Genomic DNA, 20,074 nt, shown 5'->3' on the forward strand with positions numbered 1-20,074 from the left:
ATCCTCGAACAGCATCCAGAGTGCTCCAGTGTCGCTGGTGCTCCCGGGAGTGTCCCTGTCGAAGCCCGTGCCGAGATCCAGTGTTCATGCATGCGCAGAACAAAGTCCTGAGTCTAGAGCCACGCCGCAGCGCACCCCAGGATTTGTGCCTCCTCATCTGTGCCACATGTTGGGGGAGAAAAAGACCTGTGACACACGCTGGGAGCAGATGGCACAGTGAAAGCCCCTCTGCCTTTCTAGCCCACTACTGTCAATCACAAAGGGGAGCCTGAAACTCAGTGAGAGTACCCAGCATAGGGTAGAAGACTCTGAACATCACCTCTCCAGGCAACAGGAAGGGGAGCACATCTCAAGCGCTCTGCAGTAGCCGTATTCTTCATGTCAGTTTGCACCTGCATGATCAAGCACCTCAACTCGGCAGTGTCTAGTTTCAAGCCCCGCCTGAAGTGAGGAAGCCAGCAAAGAACAAGGTGTACGACACACGCGCAGTAATGATGGATCCACAAGCACAGGCGCCACCACCCCTGAAACTCGCCCAACAAGCCTGGCCCTTAGCCAATCAACCACCTTCGCAACACTTGCAGATCAATGCACTGCCCCCATTCAGCGAGCTCATTGACCCAGCCACTGCGTCTCCCAGATGGACACTTTGGATCAGCAGACTAAACAACTACTTCACAGCGACGCGAGACACAGACAGAGCAGTCAAACGATCCCTGTTGCTACATTTCGCGGGCGATGAGATATACAAACTGTTTGCCCATCTCCCTAACACTGGAGCGCCGAACGACTACAATGCAGCGGTCAGAGTCTTGAACGCACATTTTGACCCCCAACTAAACCCGGATTATGAGAGGTTTAAGCTGTGCTAGGCAAGTCAGAGGGAAGGGGACTCGATGGACGCGTTCCACGCACATCTACGTGAGCTGGCAAGCACTTGCACTGACGACGACCAGAACAAGGAGGTATGGGCCCAGGTGATCCAAGGTTGACGGAACAAGAACCTCAGGACCCTCATCCTCCACCAGCCAGGCATTACCCTGGAGGACATCCTCATAATGGCCAGGTTGCATGATTTATCCGATGCCAGGGCGACTACAATGGACATGGCGATCACGCAACAAGCGGAAAAACCAGCCACGATCAAAACTGAGAGGGTGGACGCAGTCAAGTCCCAAAACAGAGGTGCCCGGGGAAGATGGCCCGGAAGAAGCGCACAAAGATCCCACTGTGGATACTGTGGCAGAGAGGAGCATCCGTAGGAAGAATGCCCAGCACAAGGGCGGACATGCTCCAAGTGTGGCACAACCAACCACTTCGCAGTGGTGTGTAGAGGAGGCCTGCGTACTCGAGGATCCGAGGACGATGGCCGCCATCGAGGGCAGTCAAACAATTGTCACTAGAAGAGCCTAAAAACCTAAGAGTGACCCGGACGCCCACTAGACAGAGGCAATACCTCGAGGATTCATCAACTGACGAAGAGATCGAGTGCTATCTACTTTCATTTGCGAGCGATCTTAAACGGAAGAGATTGCCGCAACCCACGTGCGCCAACGAAATCGCCGGATCCCAGATCACTGCGCTGATCGACATGGGAGCTTCGGTGAATGTGATGGGGTGCCAACATTATAAATGCCGCAATCCACAACCCACACTGTCCCCATCACACGTTAGGATCCTCCCGTATGGAAGCCAGACCCCAGTACCGCTAAAAGGGAAAATGACCATTCCAGTTAAGGCGGAAGGGCGTGAAGTTACAACCACCTTCCACGTGGTTGATCAAGAGGCGAACATTCTGGTGGGCAGCCACACAGCCGGAGACCTTGGCCTAGTTACATTTGCCAACTCGATTAAGACACTACAAACCGAAGACGTCCTAAACCTCTTTCCGCAACTATTCAGAGGACTCGGATGCATAAAGGCAGCCCCGATCAAACTGCATATCGACAAAGCCATTAAGCCAATAGCCCTGAGACACATGCGAGTACCGTTCCGCCTCAGGCCACTAGTAGAGAAGGTGCTACAAGAACTAAAACAGCAAGTTGTCATCGAGAAGGTTACATGGCCGACACCATGGGTATCCCCCATGGTGATTGCGGAAAAGCCAAAGAAGCCTGGAGAAATCCAGCTATGCATTGACATGCGCCTACCTAATCAATTGCGAAAGACACCTGACGCCCACCGTAGACGATATCCTGGCCGATCTCAACGGGCCATGCTGGTTCTCCAAGCTTGACCTCACCGCAGGATACCACCAGTTGAGGCTAGCCGAAGAGAGCCGGTACATAACAACGTTCTCAACCCACATAGGCCTACGCTGAAACAAGAGGCTTAATTTCAGCATATCAGCGGCAGAGATTTTCCAGAACACTATCCGGGAAGTACTGTCAGGACTCCACAGAGTACTCAATGTCAACGATGACATCCTGATACACTCCTCAACCATAGAAGAATGCCATCTCCGGGTCACACTCCAACGTCTTGCCGAATACGGAGTTACCCTCCACCGAGACAAGTATTTGTTTTTCCAGAAATCTATTGAATTCTTTGGCTACGTATTCAGCCAAGAGGGAGTCAGAGTGGACCCCAGAAAATCACATGCGATGCAACAGGCCCCGCACTGATGTCAACATCGTAAGTGAGAAGCTTCCTTGGGATGGCCACCTACTGCGGGCGGTTCATACCGAACCTGGCCACACACTAGCTGAATCCCTACGCGCCCTGACTAAGAAAGATGTGACCTGGAGGTGGGGCCAGGAAGAAGAAAACGCATTCCAGAGAATTAAAGAGGCACTACTGGGTAGAACCAATATGACATACTTTGACACCACTCGTATGACGGAACTTCTTATAGACGCCAGGCCCGTCGGGCTAGGAGCTCTCCTGACCCAGGAGATAGTGGTGCAGATCAGAGCTTCCGAATCCCCTCTACTTCCACGGACGGAATGATTTCACAGTCACACACGCATACACACATCACACGCTGGTGGGGCCCATTACACCAACATTCACCCTAAATCACACTCTCCGTGCTCTGTAGAGGAGAAACCACCTTACACATCTGCTCTACCTGATCTGCCTGTACTTTGAGGTCAATGTGACCCGCTAGTTGCAGAGGATCTAGAGGAATACATTTCAAAGAATACACAATAAATCAAATAAAATTGACCAGAAATAATCACCCGAGACAGAGATTCAAACAGATTGTCCATTTATCTAATATTTCAAGAAAAGCCAATTAAATGCAATTTCATTTCTCTCATATTTACCTATTCTGTCTAAATGTCAGATCCTAAGTCAGAACCGGTCCTCTGTAGAAGAATTATAGTTTTCTGCCGTCATGTAGAGTCATCGTCCTCTCCGTCAGCATAGGGACCACGCATCATCAGCTCGGGAAGAAGTGGCGCTAGACCTCTCTAGTCTACTTATTTTTATACTGAAATTTACATTCTAAAAGTATCATTTCTTCATTCAGAACGGATGAATGGCGGAAATAATGTCATCTTGCAACATGAGCAAAAGTTCTCAGATATTGTCTGTCTTAAATGATGAATAGAAAATATAATGTCCATAATTTATTCGTTACTTTTACGGATGTTTTCTCAGATTAAATGTATCCCAGTTGTGGGACTGACAGTTAAAGAGTTCGATATTCTTCTTTTTGAAACATTTTCTCAATCAGGGGCTTTTCTGGCAGTCCTCCCAGATTTGTCGTCATGGTCAGGGCTTTTTGGTTCATCAGAGGTGCAAGGTCACAGGCAGAGCGAAGCCTTTTTGTAAATTTCCAGCAACTCCAATGCAGGCTGCGGGTGGCGGCCATATTGTGGCAGGCCACAATGGACAACTTAAAGCAAAGTAAACATAAAACAGAATTACTGCATAGAAATGACTGAACAGTGTTATTCCCCTACTAATACCCTTATGTGTGTGTATTTATCTAGCCATTTGCGACATCAGAAGCCTTAAATGCATATTAATTATAAGCGCAAACACCATAACATCACATAAGCGACATCGTTTTCTGTCAGTTTGGTCACCAACTTAGTTCACTTGTTATTTAGCCATGCAATAGCTTTCCCACGTGTAATTCTCTTGTTAATAAGATTGATTAGTCAACATTCGACAAACTATTAATTATTAATAATTATTCAGTAGTACTTTTAATTATAACATGCGAAAATGAAACAGGTATTCCGTTTTAGAGTAAAAACCCTGCTCCATCAATAGAACCTGGAAATTGGACTCCACTCGCCTTCGCAAGCAAGACACTCATGCCGACAGAGTCCAGGTACTCTCAGATCGAGAGAGAAGCACTAGCCATCAAGTGGGCCTGCAACCACTTCCACCTATATGTCAGCGGCCATCCATTCCGGGTAGTGACCGACCACCAGCCACTAATCCTGTTATTTCGAGGCACGGCACCGCATCCTCCTCCAAGGATCGAACAATGGGCCATACAGCTGCAGCATTACCAGATGCAGGTGGTATACCGACCCAGAGCAATGATCCCGGCAGACTTTTTATCAAGACACCTGCCAGAGACAGCCGGAGATGGTGGCGAGCAAGAAATAAAGACCGAAGAGTATGTAGACATGGTGTCTCAATGGGACTGCCCGCGAGCCATCACCCTAGATGAGATCAAGACGGAAACAGGAACAGACACTGTACTAATCCGAGTGCTGCATTCACTCCGGAGAGGATCCTTGGAAGACTTCCTACATAGAGCAAACGGATCCGACAGACAGGCTGAGCAAAATCTTGAGGGTGTGTGATGAACTAAGCGCCACAGCAGATGGAATAGTACTACGATGATCTCGAATAGTCATCCCTGCTAGCCTACAAGAGCGAGCTACGACCTTAGCCCATGAAGGGCACCAAAGAACAATGCAAATGAAGTCTCGCATGAGAGAGGCGTGGTTCCCTGGACTTGAGGCGCTCGTAAGCAACTGCCGACCGTGCCAACTCACAAGCAGCCAAGCGCATCCTGCCCCCGTGATAAGGGAAGACCCAGCCACTGCTCCGTGGGCGAGAATAAGTATAGACTTTGGGAGTTTTCCAGACGGCCGAGTAGCTTCAGTAATAATCAACAGCTTTGCAAAGTATCCTATAGTGGAAGTCATTGCGTCCACATCGTTCGCGCGCTCACAACCTGTACTAGAGAGAACATTCTCACTGTTTGAACTTCCGCAACAGATCAAGTCCGACAACAGACCCCCTTTTCAGGGGACAGAGTTCAAGGACATGTTGAACTCTGGGACATGTTGGCAGAGCCAGGAATCAACCATCACCGAACCACCCCTCAATGGCCCCAAGCCAACGGAGAAGCCGAACGCTTCATGAGAACCTTCAATAAGATTTTGCAGATCGCCGTCTCCAGACTGACCCGGAAGTGGCCATGCTTAGATTCCTAAGGGCATACTGCAGCACCCCGCACTGATGCTGGCAGGACCACGGCGAGATACAATCCCGGCTGCTGATGGCTGGGCCCCGGAACCCTGTGACCCCACCAAAACACAAGCACAGAGGACCGCAACCAATGCGTGAGCTAGCAGGAAGAGAACTGCCAAACCAAGGAGCATCCGGCCAGGATGCACCGCCCTGGTTAGGAATCTCCGCAGCCGAGGAAAGCTTCTACCACTTCAAAGCCCGCAGCATGGACGCGCTGAAAGCGAACGGAACCACCACCACAGCCCAGAGAGGAGACCAAGTCATCACCCGGAACATATCCTGGTTCAAACAAGTCCATGAGGCTAGCACCGGCGGGATGTTCCCTGGCCTTACTGAAGATGGAGAAAACGCCCCTGGGAGCCAGTCACCGAGTCCCGAGGATACCGGTCTGCGGTAAGCTTACCATCCCCGATGCCTGCGGGAGCTGGGATCACCTCGACCGACAGTCACCCGGCTGCCACCAGCCCTCAGGCGAATGTGGAGTCCGGTCCCAAAGGCACTGAGACCCACCCCAAGGCCGAGCCAGAGACTCGCAGATTTTGTGTTAACCTTTGGGTGTTTGTTTTGAATACTGACTTGGGATGGGATGTAATGGTCTAGTTGTCAATCGAAGGACACAGACCCCTGGCTCGGAAGGGCATTCACACTTTGTATGGACCCTGGCCAGGCGTGGCCAGAGGGTATAAATGAACGGGCGCAGCCCGCGCCTGACTTCCTGCCCACACTGTTGTACAGAGTGTCTGTGTGTGGATTATGTAGCGCCTCGACGCCTGTCCTCCACGAAGCAGGCGTCGTCACAGAAGGAAGTTTACTTTTCCCGGAATATTGAGTTGATGTTAAAACATGATTTACAATTTTTAAACACCCGGCGGGTTTAACTTTTCCTATTTCTTCGGTTCGTTTCCCCCCAGATTGGCGTTCATAGCTGCAAGGGCGGGGTCTGATTACTGATGGCAGAGCCCCCACCCCCGTGTACCTCAGCGCCTCTGTGGAAGCCCCGCGGGGGGGCTGCGCCCCCGGCTTGGGGTTCGGGGTGTCACCGAGGCACAAGTGTCTCCTTTGTGAAGGATCAGCACCTCGGTCTGTAAAATGAAGCCCTGCCCAGGATCACGGCGGCATCAGCGGCCCAGCCGGAACTTCGTGTGGGTCACGTAAGACTCTGACTCCAGCAAAGTGATTGAAACCTCTCAAAAGCGCCGCCCTAACTGAACACAAGCTGCCCTAGAAGTCGACAACACCCAGTTTGAATGTCATCACCGTCTCCGGGGGTCTCTGCTGTCTGTCGATCTGTCCGGTGGTTGCTGGTGGCATCTTCGGGTGCCCTTACTCATTTCCAGTTGCGGGGATTTGCCGTCTTGGGGGGCAGCGCTTGGCTTCATGGGGGATGCTTTGTGGAGTTGTCATTGTGGGGGCGAGGTGTTTACGAGCCCCTACCCCCTCCAAATATTTTCGTCACTTAAATCATCGTAATGCTGTGGTTGGAGCGAGGGTTTTTGATGTACATTTATTGGGAGCTGTAGTTGCAACATGAATTCTTGATTCGCTGGTCCAGAGGGGCTGGGGCTGGCACCCGGCTCCCTTCACACGCCTCCTTGATGGGAGGTAGACACCCTCTGATGCTGGTCCAGAGGGGCTGGGGCTGGCACCCGGCTCCCTTCACACGCCTCCTTGATGGGAGGGAGACACCCTCTGATGCTGGTCCAGAGGGGCTGGGGCTGGCACCCGGCTCCCTTCACACGCCTCCTTGATGGGAGGGAGACACCCTCTGATGCTGGTCCAGAGGGGCTGGGGCTGGCACCCGGCTCCCTTCACACGCCTCCTTGATGGGAGGGAGACACCCTCTGATGCTGGTCCAGAGGGGCTGGCACCCGGCTCCCTTCACACGCCTCCTTGATGGGAGGGAGACACCCTCTGATGCTGGTCCAGAGGGGCTGGGACTGGCACCCGGCTCCCTTCACACGCCTCCTTGATGGGAGGGAGACACCCTCTGATGCTGGTCCAGAGGGGCTGGGGCTGGCACCCGGCTCCCTTCACACGCCTCCTTGATGGGAGGGAGACACCCTCTGATGCTGGTCCAGAGGGGCTGGCACCCGGCTCCCTTCACACGCCTCCTTGATGGGAGGGAGACACCCTCTGATGCTGGTCCAGAGGGGCTGGGACTGGCACCCGGCTCCCTTCACACGCCTCCTTGATGGGAGGGAGACACCCTCTGATGCTGGTCCAGAGGGGCTGGGGCTGGCACCCGGCTCCCTTCACACGCTTCCTTGAAGCGACTGACATCTGTCCTTTAATCCCGGGTCTACACATCTGTTCCTGGGTAGGAGGCTGGGGCGATTAGAATTTTGCTCTCTCGTTGCCTCTCTTTGCTGCGGCCAGTAATCATTATCTATCAATGGCCCTCAGGGCTTGTGAAACTCGAATCTTGCTCATAAGCGCCTCACTCTGTTTCTTTAATGACTGTGGTCTCATTTTTGGCACTAAAGATTTTTTGAATAATGTATTCATTGCTCCGAGGTCTCCTTAGAATTTGTTAAGCATGCCTAACCTACGTGGGAGATAGTTCCTCGTTCGGAAACCAGACTTTTTTTAGGTCTTGTCTACAGACCACATTAGTTGCCTGTAGTCAGACCTATTGTGTTTTTAAAAAAAAAATTTTATTAAAGTTTTCCATCAGCGCAGTGAAATCAACTACAGAGAAGAATAAATAGGACTCAATCCTCAATGCACATATCAGGAGAAATCTGTGCGTCCCCCGCTGCCCCCCTAAGCCCCCAACCCTCCACCCTCTCCACCCTCTCTACCCCCCCCCCCCACTCAGTGTGCCCGCATCAACCCCTTCTCAGTCAGACCTATTGTTACCAATGCAGAATATATACTTGAGGGCTCAGGTCAGCCCCTTGCTCGTGATTGGACGCTGTCAGATGCCAGCTCGTGATTGGTCACTTTGCTTTCTGTTGTCGTGCTTGTTCCTCCCAGGTTGTATCCTTCCACTGCCGACTCGAGGGAACTTTTTTGACTCTACAGCACTCCACTGTAGTGTGCTCTCTCTACTCTGTTTCTTCATGTGCCTTCCCCATCCTTTGTGCACTCTGTCTCCACCACCACTGATGGTCTCCGTTTGAAATATATTTTACCAGATGAGCAGCTGCAAATTGCGGCTGTGACGCTTGCTTGCATTTTTGTACTGATGGTGCTTACTTTTCACATACAAAAAAGTACTCTTGTAACATGATCATCCGCTGTGTTAGAATTGTAAATTAAAAATGGCCTCCACGCGTCTCCGTACATGCACACTTGGAGGTCTCAACCCACGTTTGTGGAGCTTCACTGCGCATGTGTGTGCGTCGGTGGTGCCTGCACGTGTGGCTTTACACTCGGGCTCAGATGCCTTTGCCACAATCCTTGGCAAGAGCGATAGTTGTGCCTCGCAGAGCTGAGAGCTTTTGTTTTGGGAGGTCACTGTGGAGAGAGATTTGGTGTGTTCCAGGGGGGTGGGTTGTGACGGGCACTGTGCCTGTGTGTGTGGGAGGAGCAGCTGGTGCCCTGAGCATGCCCTCCCCAGCTCTGAGGATACCTCCTTGTCTTCTCCCATCTTGTCCTGCAGACACTCACTGCACGCGCAGGGTTCAGGCCAAACGCACATGCACAGGAGGAGTTCTGGGTCTGTGTATGTCCTGTGGCAAGGACACCCCCCCGCCAGCACGCACATGGTATACCCCAAGTGTGCCACCCCGCTGACTATAAATGGGCCGTACTGCGCCTGTGCCTGCAGTCCCATCACAGCGCTGACCGCTCGAACCAACTTCACCTCTAACAAAGTGTCACAGATCAATAAGAAAACAAAACAAAATAAAACGAGTTTGACCTATTGGCATTGTAAATGACAATGGTTTTTATTTATATGTTTCAAAAACCAAAACATAAATAAAAGGCAATGTCATTTACTATAAAAATAGCTCAAACTCTCGCAAATGCGAGACCTATTGCATTGCAAATGCTTGTTTAGGACTTGTGCCCTGGGAGCAGCATGACGAGACTGGGTGAGGGGGCGGATAACAGAATCAAGTCAGTGATGACCGCTCCCTGGGACGACGCATGTGAGACAATGAGACATGCGGCGAGCCCAGGGCTCGGTCACCTTTGGCCAACATTATCAGCCGCCTCTGAAGTCGGTGAGCTGCGACCTTTGTCCCATATTCCACGCAGCGCATGACCGGCAGACTGCCCGCCTACAACCCTTCAGAACCAGGGAGTGGGGGGAAGCTACCGCCCTCAGGTTACACATTAGGTGCACAGAGGAATTCTATAGGGCGCCTGCCTTCCTTTAAGTGAGACTCCACAAACAGCGGTAGTTGCGCTTTTAGCGGGAGCTTGGTTGCTGAAGTAAGTAAGCATCATTCCTAAAGCGGGGCCTTTTATCAAGCACACGAACTCTGTATAACTGAGCTGAGTAATAACAAAATAAGCTGTGATTTCAACCTGCACTTGAAAGGGAACCTTTATCCGCAACATTCCCTTATGATCTGCGCTTAAAAATACTACACGACTTTAAGTCATAAGCTCCCATAAGAGAGTTTAAATAAACAACGTTGTCACAAAGATCTCTGCTGTGACCGGAATGTCCCCTGCGTTTTGCACAAGCATGTATCCATGCCCGAGCAGCCACTTGCTTGTAAATCTGGTGTCTATACTTACTTCTGCCCTGATATCATGCTAATCTAGCAAAGAAGCATCAACCTGTCCCTGATAATGCAAGATCTCGGACCGTTCTGCGACATGGAAAGTGTAGCAAGTGTGCACGCATCCCTGTACTGGATTTAGCAAGTAAAGTGGTGCTAACGCTGTACCACGTTTTGAGATTTGTCATCTGCGAGGGGGTTGCGTACAGACTGCACCTGTTTAAAGTTCTGATAGTACTGACACACAGTGTGTATGCTGCAGTTGTGCAGCACATGCATGATAAAACTGTGTGTGTGTAGGAGAACTGAAGCCAATGGGATCCATTATGGATGTCCCTGGTTTGGGCTGGAACAAAATGGAGGATCGGGACAGCTTCACCAGATGGTGCAAGTGTACTGCATGCACGCTTATGGCTGAAGAGTGGAGGATCATGACACTCAGTGGAGGAGCAAAGATACTATGCTCACGCATTTATCTCATGGCTTGAAGCCCGCGAATGGTGCGCGCGCGCGCCACTGTGAGCCATGTGCTTTCAATTATCGCACCCGTGTCTGGGCACGATAATTGAAACCACATGACGGCCTATGGTGTCTATTACGCGCACCAAGCGCATAATAGACACCAATAGGCCATGGGCGGAGCAATGCGCCCGCCTTTGGCCAATTGCGTGCAGTCTTTAATAAAAAGACACATACAAAGGCCAATCGGGTAGCAGAAAAGGAAATGCACACGCACAAGCGTGTGCAATTCCTAGGTCAGCTACCAAACCGCATTTTTCCCTTACAAAATGTCTTGCGCTGCGCGAGCACTGCTGCGCAGTGCAACGCTAGGCGCGAGACCTAAAAAGAATGTGGAGTAATGAGGCTTCTTCCTCCGACATCCAAAACACATCACTGTCAGACGGTATCTGACAGCCAGGGAAGAGGACAGGCTGTCCCGGCAGACTGGGACCATTGTTCCCTGGGCATGCCTAGCCCTTGCGTGGCCAGACCCCTGCGCAGCCTGTGCGGTACAGCTGGTTGGTCAGGTGCTCCAGGGTCTAATTATTGGTGTCATTGGTGAGTTTTGTAGCTCCTGAAGTAGCTTCTGGTATTATCGGTGAGGGTTGCAGTGCCTAGAGTCGCTTCAGGTGTCATTAGTGAGGGTTGTAGCTGCTAGAGTCGCTTCAGGTGTCATTGGTAAGTGTTGTAGCTCCTGGAGTCGCTTCAGGTGTCATCGGTGAGGGTTGTAGTGCCTGAAGTTGCTTCAGGTGTCTTTGGTGAGGGTTGTAGCGCCTAGTGTCGCTTCAGCGTCCTTTTTTGCTTTGTAGGACACCATCATCTAGAGCCACGAGTCCTACACCATGCTTCTAACAAGGTCCTGAGTAGGTCATTAGAGCAGGGTATATCTGGGGTCCCTCTTCTGTCCTATTAAGAAGAGGTGTCTGTGTTCTGCGATGATTAAACAAAGGACTCTCTCATTGGAAGCACTGAGATGCAAGCAGTTCGAACAGAATAACTTGTGCTATCGGCAGAGGAATGATGAAGCCTGGAGAGGGTCCAACACAAGGCTTTGAAGCAGCGCCTTGCTGCCCGTCACGAGGCGCCTTCTTTGCCTTGCTCCTTAGTGGCTGGCTTCTCTCCTGCTCTCTTGTCCTTACTATCAATTATTCACAATGTTAGTACCTGCAACACAACACCACTGAACAAACCCTTTTAAAAATGAATGCTGTGTGGTCAGTCCGGCCGAGGCGGAATGTTTGAGTCGATGCTCCCAGAGGACCGTATGGGATATCGTCTTTGTGTGCCTCAGACGTCGACCTGCTGCTGGGGCTGGTGGGTGGTGCTGTACCCTCGGCTACAGTGGTGGTGGGGGGGGGGGCATCCCTTTCCTCCTTGCACCATCACCTCTGCCATTGGTGATGTGGACCTGGAGTTTAAAGACCAAGCAGGCCTTGCAGTGCCAGAGCTGTCCTCACACTGTAGATGGGGCCAACGCTTCCAAGCTGCTGTGTGCACCAAGCTCTGTGCCACTGTAACCGCATTACAGCACTATAGCTCTGTGTCTGTGTAACCGCATTAGCACGCTCTAGCTCTGTGTAACCACATTAGCACGCTATAGCTCTGCGCTCGTGTAACCGCATTACAACACTATAGCTCTGTGTCTGTGTAACCACATTAGCACGCTATAGCTCTGTGCCACTGTAACCGCATTACAACACTATAGCTCTGCATCTGTGTAACCGCATTAGCACGCTATAGCTCTGTGCCACTGTGACCGCATTACAACACTATAGCTCTGTGTCTGTGTAACCACATTTGCACGCTATAGCTCTGTGCCGCTGTAACCGCATTACAAAACTATAGCTCTGCGTCTGTGTAACCACTTTAGCATGCTATAGCTCTTCGGCCATGTAACCGCATTCGCACGCTATAGCTCTGCGCCCATGTAACCGCATTAGCACTAAAGCTCTGTGCCCTTGTAACCACATTAGCACACTATAGCTCTGCACCCGTGTCACCACATTACAACACTATAGCTCTGTGCCCATGTCACCACATTAGCACGCTATAGCTCTGTGCCACGGTAACCGCATTACAACACTATAGCTCTGCATCTGTGTAACCGCATTAGCACGCTATTGCTCTGTGCCACTGTAACCGCATTACAACACTATAGCTCTGCGCCCGTGTTACCACATTAGCACTAAAGCTCTGTGCCCTTGTAACCACATTAGCACACTATAGCTCTGTGTCCGTGTGACCTGCTGCTGGGGCTGGTGGGTGGTGCTGTACCCTTGGCTACAGTGGTGGTGGTGGGGGGCACCCCTTTCCTCCTTGCACCATCACCTCTGCCATAGGTGATGTGGACCTGGAGTTTAAAGACCAAGCAGGCCTTGCAGTGCCAGAGCTGTCCTCACACTGTAGATCGGGCCAACGCCTCCAAGCTGTTGTGTGCACCAAGCTCTGTGCCACTGTAACCACATTACAACACTATAGCTCTGTGTCTGTGTAACCGCATTAGCACACTCTAGTTCTGTGTCTGTGTAACCACATTAGCACGCTATAGCTCTGCGCTCGTGTAAACGCATTACAACACTATAGCTCTGTGTCTGTGTAACCACATTAGCACGCTATAGCTCTGTGCCACTGTAACCGCATTACAACACTATAGCTCTGTATCTGTGTAACCGCATTAGCACGCTATAGCTCTGTGTCACTGTGACCGCATTACAACACTATAGCTCCGTGTCTGTGTAACCACATTTGCACGCTATAGCTCTGTGCCGCTGTAACCGCATTACAACACTATAGCTCTGCGTCTGTGTAACCACTTTAGCATGCTATAGCTCTGTGGCCATGTAACCGCATTCGCACGCTATAGCTCTGCGCCCATGGAACCGCATTAGCACTAAAGCTCTGTGCCCTTGTAACCACATTAGCACACTATAGCTCTGCACCTGTGTCACCACATTACAACACTATAGCTCTGTGCCCGTGTCACCACATTAGCACGCTATAGCTCTGTGCCACGGTAACCGCATTACAACACTATAGCTCTGCATCTGTGTAACTGCATTAGCACGCTATAGCTCTGTGCCACTGTAACCGCATTACAACACTATAGCTCTGCGCCCGTGTCACCACATTAGCACTAAAGCTCTGTGCCCTTGTAACCACATTAGCACACTATAGCTCTGTGTCCGTGTAACCGCATTCCAACACTATAGCTCTGCATCTGTGTAACCACATTAGCACGCTATAGCTCTGTGCCACTGTAACTGCATTACAACACTATAGCTCTGCGCCCATGTAACCGCATTCCAACACTATAGCTCTGAGTCCGTGTAACCACATTACAACACTATAGCTCTGGGTCTGTGTAAACACATCAGCATGCTATAGCTCTGCGCCCGTGTAACCGCATTATCACTAAATCTCTGTGCCCTTGTAACCACATTAGCGCACTATAGCTCTGTGCTAGTGTTACCGCATTAGCACTATAGCTCTGTGCCACTGTAACTGCATTACAACACTATAGCTCTGCGCCCATGTAACCGCATTAGCACTAAAGCTCTGTGCCCTTGTAACCACATTAGCACACTATAGCTTTGTATCGGTGTAACCGCAGTCCAACACTAAAGCTCTGTGTCTGTGTAACCACATTAGCACGCTATAGCTTCGTGGCACTGTAACCGCATTACAACACCATAGCTCTGCGTCTGTGTAACCACATTACCACGCTATATCTCTGTGCTCGTGTAACCGCATTAGTTCTAAAGTTCTGTGCCCTTGTAACCACATTAGCACACTTTAGCTCTACGCCGGTGTAACCGCATTAGCACTATAGCTCTGCGCCCGTGTCACCACATTACAACACTATAGCTCTGCGCCGGTGTCACCACACTATAACACTATAACTCTGCATCTGTGTAACCACATTACAGCACTATAGCTCTGCGTCTGTGTAACCACATTAGCACACTATAGCTCTGTGCCACTGTAACTGCATTACAACACTATAGCTCTGTGCCTGTGTAACCACATTAGCACGCTATGGCTCTGTGTCACTGTAACCGCATTACAACACTATAGCTCTGCGTCTGTGTAACCACATTAGCATGCTATAGCTCTGTGGCCGTCTAAGCGCATTAGCACTAAAGCTCTGTGCCCTTGTAACCACATTAGCACACTATCGCTCTGCGCCGGTGTAACCGCATTAACACTATAGCTTTGTGCCCTTGTAACCACATTAGCACACTATAGCTCTGTGCCCGTGTCACCACATTACAACACTATAGCTCTGTGCTCATATCACCACATTACAACACTATAGCTCTGAGTCTGTGTAGCCGCATTAAAACACTATAGCTCTGCGCCCGTGTCACGACATTACAATACTATAGCTTTGCGCCCGTGTAACCACATTAACACACTATAGCTCTGCGTCTGTGTAACCACATTAGCACTATAGCTCTGCGCCCGTGTCAGCACATTACAACACTATAGCTCTGCGCCCGTGAAACCGCATTAGCACTATATCTCTGTGCTCTTGTTACACATTACCATGCTATCGCTCTGTGGCCGTGTAACCGCATTACAACACTATAGCTCTGCGTCTGTGTAAACACATTAGCATGCTAATGCTCTGCGCCCGTGTAACCACATTATCACTAAAGCTCTGTGCCCTTGTAACCACATTAGCGCACTATAGCTCTGTGCTAGTGTAACCGCATTAGCACTATAGCTCTGTGCCACTGTAACCGCATTACAACACTATAGCTCTGCGTCTGTGTAACCACATTAGCACACTATAGCCCTGTGGCCGTGTAACCGCATTAGCACGCTATAGCTCTGCACCCATTTAACCGCATTAGCACTAAAGCTCTGTGCCCTTGTAACCACACTAGCACACTATAGCTCTGCGCCGGTGTAACCGCATTAGCACACTATAGCTCTGCTCCCGTGTCACCACATTACAACACTATAAGTCTGTGCCCATGTCACCACATTACAACACTATAGTTATGCGTCTGTGTAGCCACATGAGCACTATAGCTCTGCACCCGTTTCACCACATTACAACACTATAGCTCTGCGCCTGTGTAACCGCATTAAAACACTATAGCTCTGCGCCCGTGTCACGACATTACAATACTATAGCTTTGCGCCCGTGTAACCACATTACAACACTATAGCTCTGCGTCTGTGTAACCACATTAGCACTATAGCTCTGCGCCCGTGTCAGCACATTACAACACTATAGCTCTGCGCCCGTGAAACCGCATTAGCACTATATCTCTGTGCTCTTGTTACACATTACCATGCTATCGCTCTGTGGCCGTGTAACCGCATTAGCACGGTAGAGCGCTATGGCCCTGTAACCGCATTAGCACGCTATAACTCTGTGCTCTTGTAATGCATTAGCACACTATAGCTCTGTGGCCGTTTAACCGCATTAGCACGCTATAGCTCTGTTCCCTTGTAACCACATTAGCATTGTATAGCTCTGTGGCCGTGTAACCGCATAGCAAACTATAGCTCTGTTGTCTTTTAACCACATTAGCATTGTATAGCTCTGTGCCCTTGTAACCACATTAGCACACTATAGCTCTGTGTCCATGTAACTGCATTCCAACACTATAGCTCTGCATCTGTGTAACCACATTAGCACGCTATAGCTCTGTGCCACTGTAACTGCATTACAACACTTTAGCTCTGCGCCCATGTAACCGCATTAGCACTAAAGCTCTGTGCCCTTGTAACCACATTAGCACACTATAGCTTTGTGTCGGTGTAACCGCATTCCAACACTAAAGCTCTGTGTCTGTGTAACCACATTAGCACGCTATAGCTCCGTGCCACTGTAACCGCATTACAACACCATAGCTCTGCGTCTGTGTAACCACATTACCACGCTATATCTCTGTGCTCGTGTAACCGCATTAGCACTAAAGTTCTGTGCCCTTGTAACCACACTAGCACACTTTAGCTCTACGCCGGTGTAACCGCATTAGTACTATAGCTCTGCGCCCGTGTCACCACATTACAACACTATAGCTCTGCGCCCGTGTCACCATATTACAACACTATAGCTCTGCATCTGTGTAACCACATTACAGCACTATAGCTCTGCGTCTGTGTAACCACATTAGCACACTGTAGCTCTGTGCCACTGTAACCGCATTACAACACTATAGCTCTGTGTCTGTGCAACCACATTAGCACGCTATGGCTCTGTGCCACTGTAACCGCATTACAAAATTATAACTCTGTCTGTGTAACCACATTAGCATGCTATAGGTCTGTGGCCGTCTAAGCACATTAGCACGCTATAGCTCTCCGCCCATGTAACCGCATTAGCACTATAGCTCTGTGCCCTTGTAACCACATTAGCACACTATAGCTCTGTGCCCGTGTCACCACATTACAACACTATAGCTCTCCGTCTGTGTAGCCACATGAGCACTATAGCTCTGCGCCCGTTTCACCACATTACAACACTATAGCTCTGCACCAGTGTCACCATATTACAACACTATAGCTCTGCGTCCGTGTCACCACATTACAACAGTATAGCTCTGCACCCATATCATCACATTACAACACTATAGCTCTGTGCCCGTGTCACCACATTACAACACTATAGCTCTGCGCCCGTGTCACCACATTACAACACTATAGCTCTGCACCCGTGTCACCACATTACAACACCATACCTCTGCGTCTGTGTAACCACATTAGCACGCTATAGCTCTGTGCCACTGTAACCGCATTACAACACTATAGCTCTGCGTCTCTGTAACCACATTAGCATGCTATAGCTCTGCGCCCGTGTAACCGCATTATCACTAAAGCTCTGTGCCCTTGTAACCACATTAGCGCACTATAGCTATGTGCTAGTGTAACCGCATTAGCACTATAGCTCTGTGCCACTGTAACTGCATTACAACACTATAGCTCTGTGTCTGTGTAACCACATTAGAACGCTATAGCTCTGTGCCACTGTAACGCATTACAACACTATAGCTCTGCGTCTGTGTAACCACATTAGCACGCTATAGCTCTGTGGCCGTGTAACCGCATTAGCACGCTATAGCTCTGCGCCCATTTAACCGCATTAGCACTAAAGCTCTGTGCCCTTGTCACCACATTAGCACACTATAGCTCTGCGCCGGTGTAACCGCATTAGCACTATAGCTCTGTGCCCTTGTAACCACATTAGCACCATATAGCTCTGCACCCGTGTCACCACATTACAACACTATAGCTCTGCGCCCATGTCATCACATTACAACACTATAGTTATGCGTCTGTGTAGCCACATGAGCACTATAGCTCTGCACCCGTTTCACCACATTACAACACTATAGCGCTGCGCCTGTGTAACCGCATTAAAACACTATAGCTCTGTGCCCGTGTCACCACATTACAATACTATAGCTTTGCGCCCGTGTAACCACATTAGAACACTATAGCTCTGCGTCTGTGTAACCACATTAGCACTATAGCTCCGCGCCTGTGTCGGCACATTACAACACTATAGCTCTGCGCCCGTGAAACCGCATTAGCACTATATCTCTGTGCTCTTGTTACACATTACCATGCTATAGCTCTGTGGCCGTGTAACCGCATTATCACGGTAGAGCGCTATGGCCCTGTAACCGCATTAGCACGCTATAACTTTGTGCTCTTGTAATGCATTAGCACACTATAGCTCTGTGGCCGTGTAACCGCATTAGCACGCTATAGCTCTGTTCCCTTGTAACCACCTTAGCATTGTATAGCTCTGTGGCTGTGTAACCGCATAGCAAACTATAGCTCTGTTGTCTTGTAACCACATTAGCATTGTATAGCTCTGTGGCCATGTAACCGCATTAGCAGGCTATAGTTCTGCACCCGTGTAACCGCATTAGCACGCTATAGCTCTGTGCTCTTGTAACCACATTAGCAGACAAGAGCTCTGTGGCTGAGTAACCGAATTAGCGCACAGGTGTTCTGCGCTGTGTCACCGTATTAGCACGCGGGCATGTAACCACATTTGCACACTATAGCTCTACACCCGTGAAACCGCATTAGCACTATAGCTAAGCACCCGCGTAGTGGCATTAGAACACTAGAGCTCTATGCCCGTGTAACCGCATTAACACTATAGCTCTGCGCTCGTGTAACCGCAGTAGCACTCTGTAGCTCTGCACCCGTGTAACCACATTAGTACTAAAGCAATGCGCCCATGTATCCGCATTAGAACACTGGAGCTCTACGACCGTGTAACCACATTAGCACTATAGATCTGCGCCCCTGTAACCACAGTAGCACTCTATAGCTCAGTGCTCGTGTAACCGCATTAGCACGCTATAGCTCTGTGCTCTTGTAACACATTAGCACACTATAGCTCTGTTGCCGTGTAACGGCATTAGCACGCTATGGCTCTGTGGCCGCGTAACCGCATTATCACGCTATAGCTCTGTGGCCGTGTAGCCGCATTCGCACGCTATACATCTGCGTCCGTGTAACCTAATTCGCACACTAGAGCGCTGCACCCGTGTAACCGCGTTAGCATGCTTTAGCTCTGATCTCTTGTAACTATATTAGCATTGTATAGCTCTGTGGCCGTGTAACCGCATTAGCACGCTCGAGCTCTGTGCTCTTGTAACCACATTAGCAGAATAGAAGAGCTCTACGCCTGTGTAACCGCATTAACACGCTATAGCTCTGTGCCTGTTTAACCACATTAGCACGCTATAGCTCTAAGGCCGTGTCACCACATTACAACACTATAGCTCTGCGCCCGTGTCACCACATTGCAACACCATAGCGCTGCGCCCGTGTCACCACATTACCACACTATAGCTGTGCGCCGGTGTCACCATATTACAACACTATAGCTCTGCATCTGTGTAACCACATTTGCACTATAGCTCTGTATCCGTGTAACCACATTACAACACTATAGCTCTGTGGCTGTGTAACCACATTAGCATGCTATAGCTCTGTGCCACTGTAACCGTATTACAACACTATAGCTCTGTGTCTGTGTAACCACATTAGCACGCTATAGCTCTCTGCCACTGTAACCGCATTACAACACTATAGCTCTGCATCTGTGTAACCACATTAGCACGCTATAGCTGTGTGGCCATCTAAGCGCATTAGCACGCTATAGCTCTGCGCCCATGTAACCGCATTAGCACTAAAGCTCTGTGCCCTTGTAACCACATTAGCACACTATAGCTCTGCACCCGTGTCACCACATTACAACACTATAGCTCTGCGTCTGTGTAACCACATTAGCACGCTATAGCTCTGTATCCGTGTAACCACATTACAACACTAACTATAGCTCTGCGTCTGTGTAACCACATTAGCACGCTATAGCTCTCTGCCACTGTAACCGCATTACAACACTATAGCTCTGCATCTGTGTAACCACATTAGCACGCTATAGCTGTGTGGCCATCTAAGCG

At 50.0% G+C, this 20,074-nt stretch overlaps 1 protein-coding gene across 2 annotated transcripts in view; it reads left to right on the plus strand.

The window, feature by feature from the left end:
* Nucleotides 1-20,074, plus strand: part of MAN1A2 (mannosidase alpha class 1A member 2) — a 541,780-nt gene that overhangs the window by 95,134 nt on the left and 426,572 nt on the right. Inside the window, exon 1 of one of the 2 annotated variants that reach the window (XM_085620700.1) lies at nt 5,522-5,841. The exons of the other annotated variant lie outside the window; for it this stretch is intronic. Within the exon in view, the coding sequence (XP_085476826.1) occupies nt 5,537-5,841 (305 nt within the window). The 5' untranslated portion in view covers nt 5,522-5,536. Of the gene's footprint in view, nt 1-5,521; nt 5,842-20,074 lie in introns of those variants that run through there. 2 annotated transcript variants of the gene reach the window in all.

Source organism: Triturus cristatus, chromosome 8 (genome assembly GCF_964204655.1).
Source record: "Triturus cristatus chromosome 8, aTriCri1.1, whole genome shotgun sequence".
NCBI classification, from domain to species: domain Eukaryota; kingdom Metazoa; phylum Chordata; class Amphibia; order Caudata; family Salamandridae; genus Triturus; species Triturus cristatus.